Raw genomic sequence first — 1415 nt, forward strand, 5'->3', positions numbered from 1 at the left:
ATTGTGAGTGTTTATTGAGCAAAAACACCTAAAGCTCCATAAGGCTCCGGCAGGGAATGGTGGCGAACCCTGCTGTACTCTTTCACCACAACTTTCTCTCACTCTTACTTCCTGTTTCTGTTGTGCCTGTATTTCAAAGGGTCAGCCTTGTCACACTGTGTCACGCTGAATATCCCCGAGAACTACGTTAAGGGTACATGTGTCTGTGGAGTGCTCAGCCACTTGCACGTTAATTTCACGAGCAGGCTGTTCCGTTGATCGGATCAACTGGAACCCTCGACGTCGTAAGCGACGGAGTGCCAACAACAACATTTATATATTTATATTAGAATTATTATTGTTATTATTATCCGCGGTAATATGGATAGCTGACAGTAACAACAACAGTAATATAAGTGGTTGCAGACCTAAAATAACGTTAAATAGATATAGATTTAAAATTTATACCAATGTTTCTCATACATGTATTTCTATATGTTTCTTGGTATTTGCGTATACGTTAACCATGGTCGATATCTCTTTACCTATCTATCAATGTTGAATGTGTGCGTGCGTGTTTTGCGTTGTAAACGTGAGGGAGTGATTAGCTATAGTCTTAGCAAGCTTCCTTAAAGCTGACTTATTGTGTTTGCACTGTATAAATCTTTATATATATCTGAGATATATTATTTCTGTTGTACCAACGGTTCGAGTGTTGTTAGTTGATTTCCTGAGGATGTATGAAAATCAAAAACCACAATTCATATCATTGGTTTGAAAATCAGCGTGGTCTGAAATATAAATAAATATCTGAAACAAAGATGACTTAGAAAGTTAAACCTTACCTGAAGTGACACCTGTTTGTAAGATGCTTCGTGTCTTTGAGCCATTTCTCTTTCGGCTGCTGCCTCCCAAACATGTCTATTCTGTAAAGCTATGATGTAGAAAAGTCCTCCAGGCCCATAATTATTAATGATTGGACCCCGAGGTAAATTGACAATTTTCTTGACAGGAACCAAATCTTTGCCTTTGAATCTTCTCTTAGCCTGCATGAGTTGTGACTTGGTTTTCTCGAGACGCAGTCTCACACTCGTCATTAGTGGAACGGCGCCGGGTGGCATGCGGCGCAGTTGCTGTTCAATCTTCAACTTAGTGCGGTCACACATGCGCTGTCGACTATCACGATGACGTCTGTTAAAGAAGGAGTCGAAAGCTCCATATTCTAAATGTAAAAGTTCGCAGTTTTCGGCACATGTAGCTGTATAAAAGAACTTGTCTAAGTCCATGAGAACTTCAATGTCTCCTGTGAAAAAGTATATAATGAAAAACGTTTCAAACTTGAGATTACAACTGGGGAGAGAGGGAGAGAGAGAGAGAGAGAGAGAGAGAGAGAGAGAGAGAGAGAGAGAGAGAGAGAGAGAGAGAGAGAGAGAGAG

The 1415-nt window shown here is 40.3% G+C and overlaps 1 protein-coding gene across 2 annotated transcripts in view; it reads right to left on the minus strand.

Annotated features, from left to right (window-relative positions):
• The window catches only part of LOC106873828 (uncharacterized), a 135667-nt gene that overhangs the window by 4691 nt on the left and 129561 nt on the right, over positions 1–1415 (minus strand). For both annotated transcript variants that reach the window (XM_052967964.1, XM_052967965.1), the window contains exon 8: positions 825–1282. In XM_052967964.1, the coding sequence (XP_052823924.1) occupies positions 825–1282 (458 nt within the window). The remainder of the gene's footprint in view (positions 1–824; positions 1283–1415) is intronic.

The sequence above is a fragment of the Octopus bimaculoides genome, chromosome 5, assembly GCF_001194135.2.
Source record: "Octopus bimaculoides isolate UCB-OBI-ISO-001 chromosome 5, ASM119413v2, whole genome shotgun sequence".
Classification (NCBI taxonomy): Eukaryota; Metazoa; Mollusca; class Cephalopoda; order Octopoda; family Octopodidae; genus Octopus; species Octopus bimaculoides.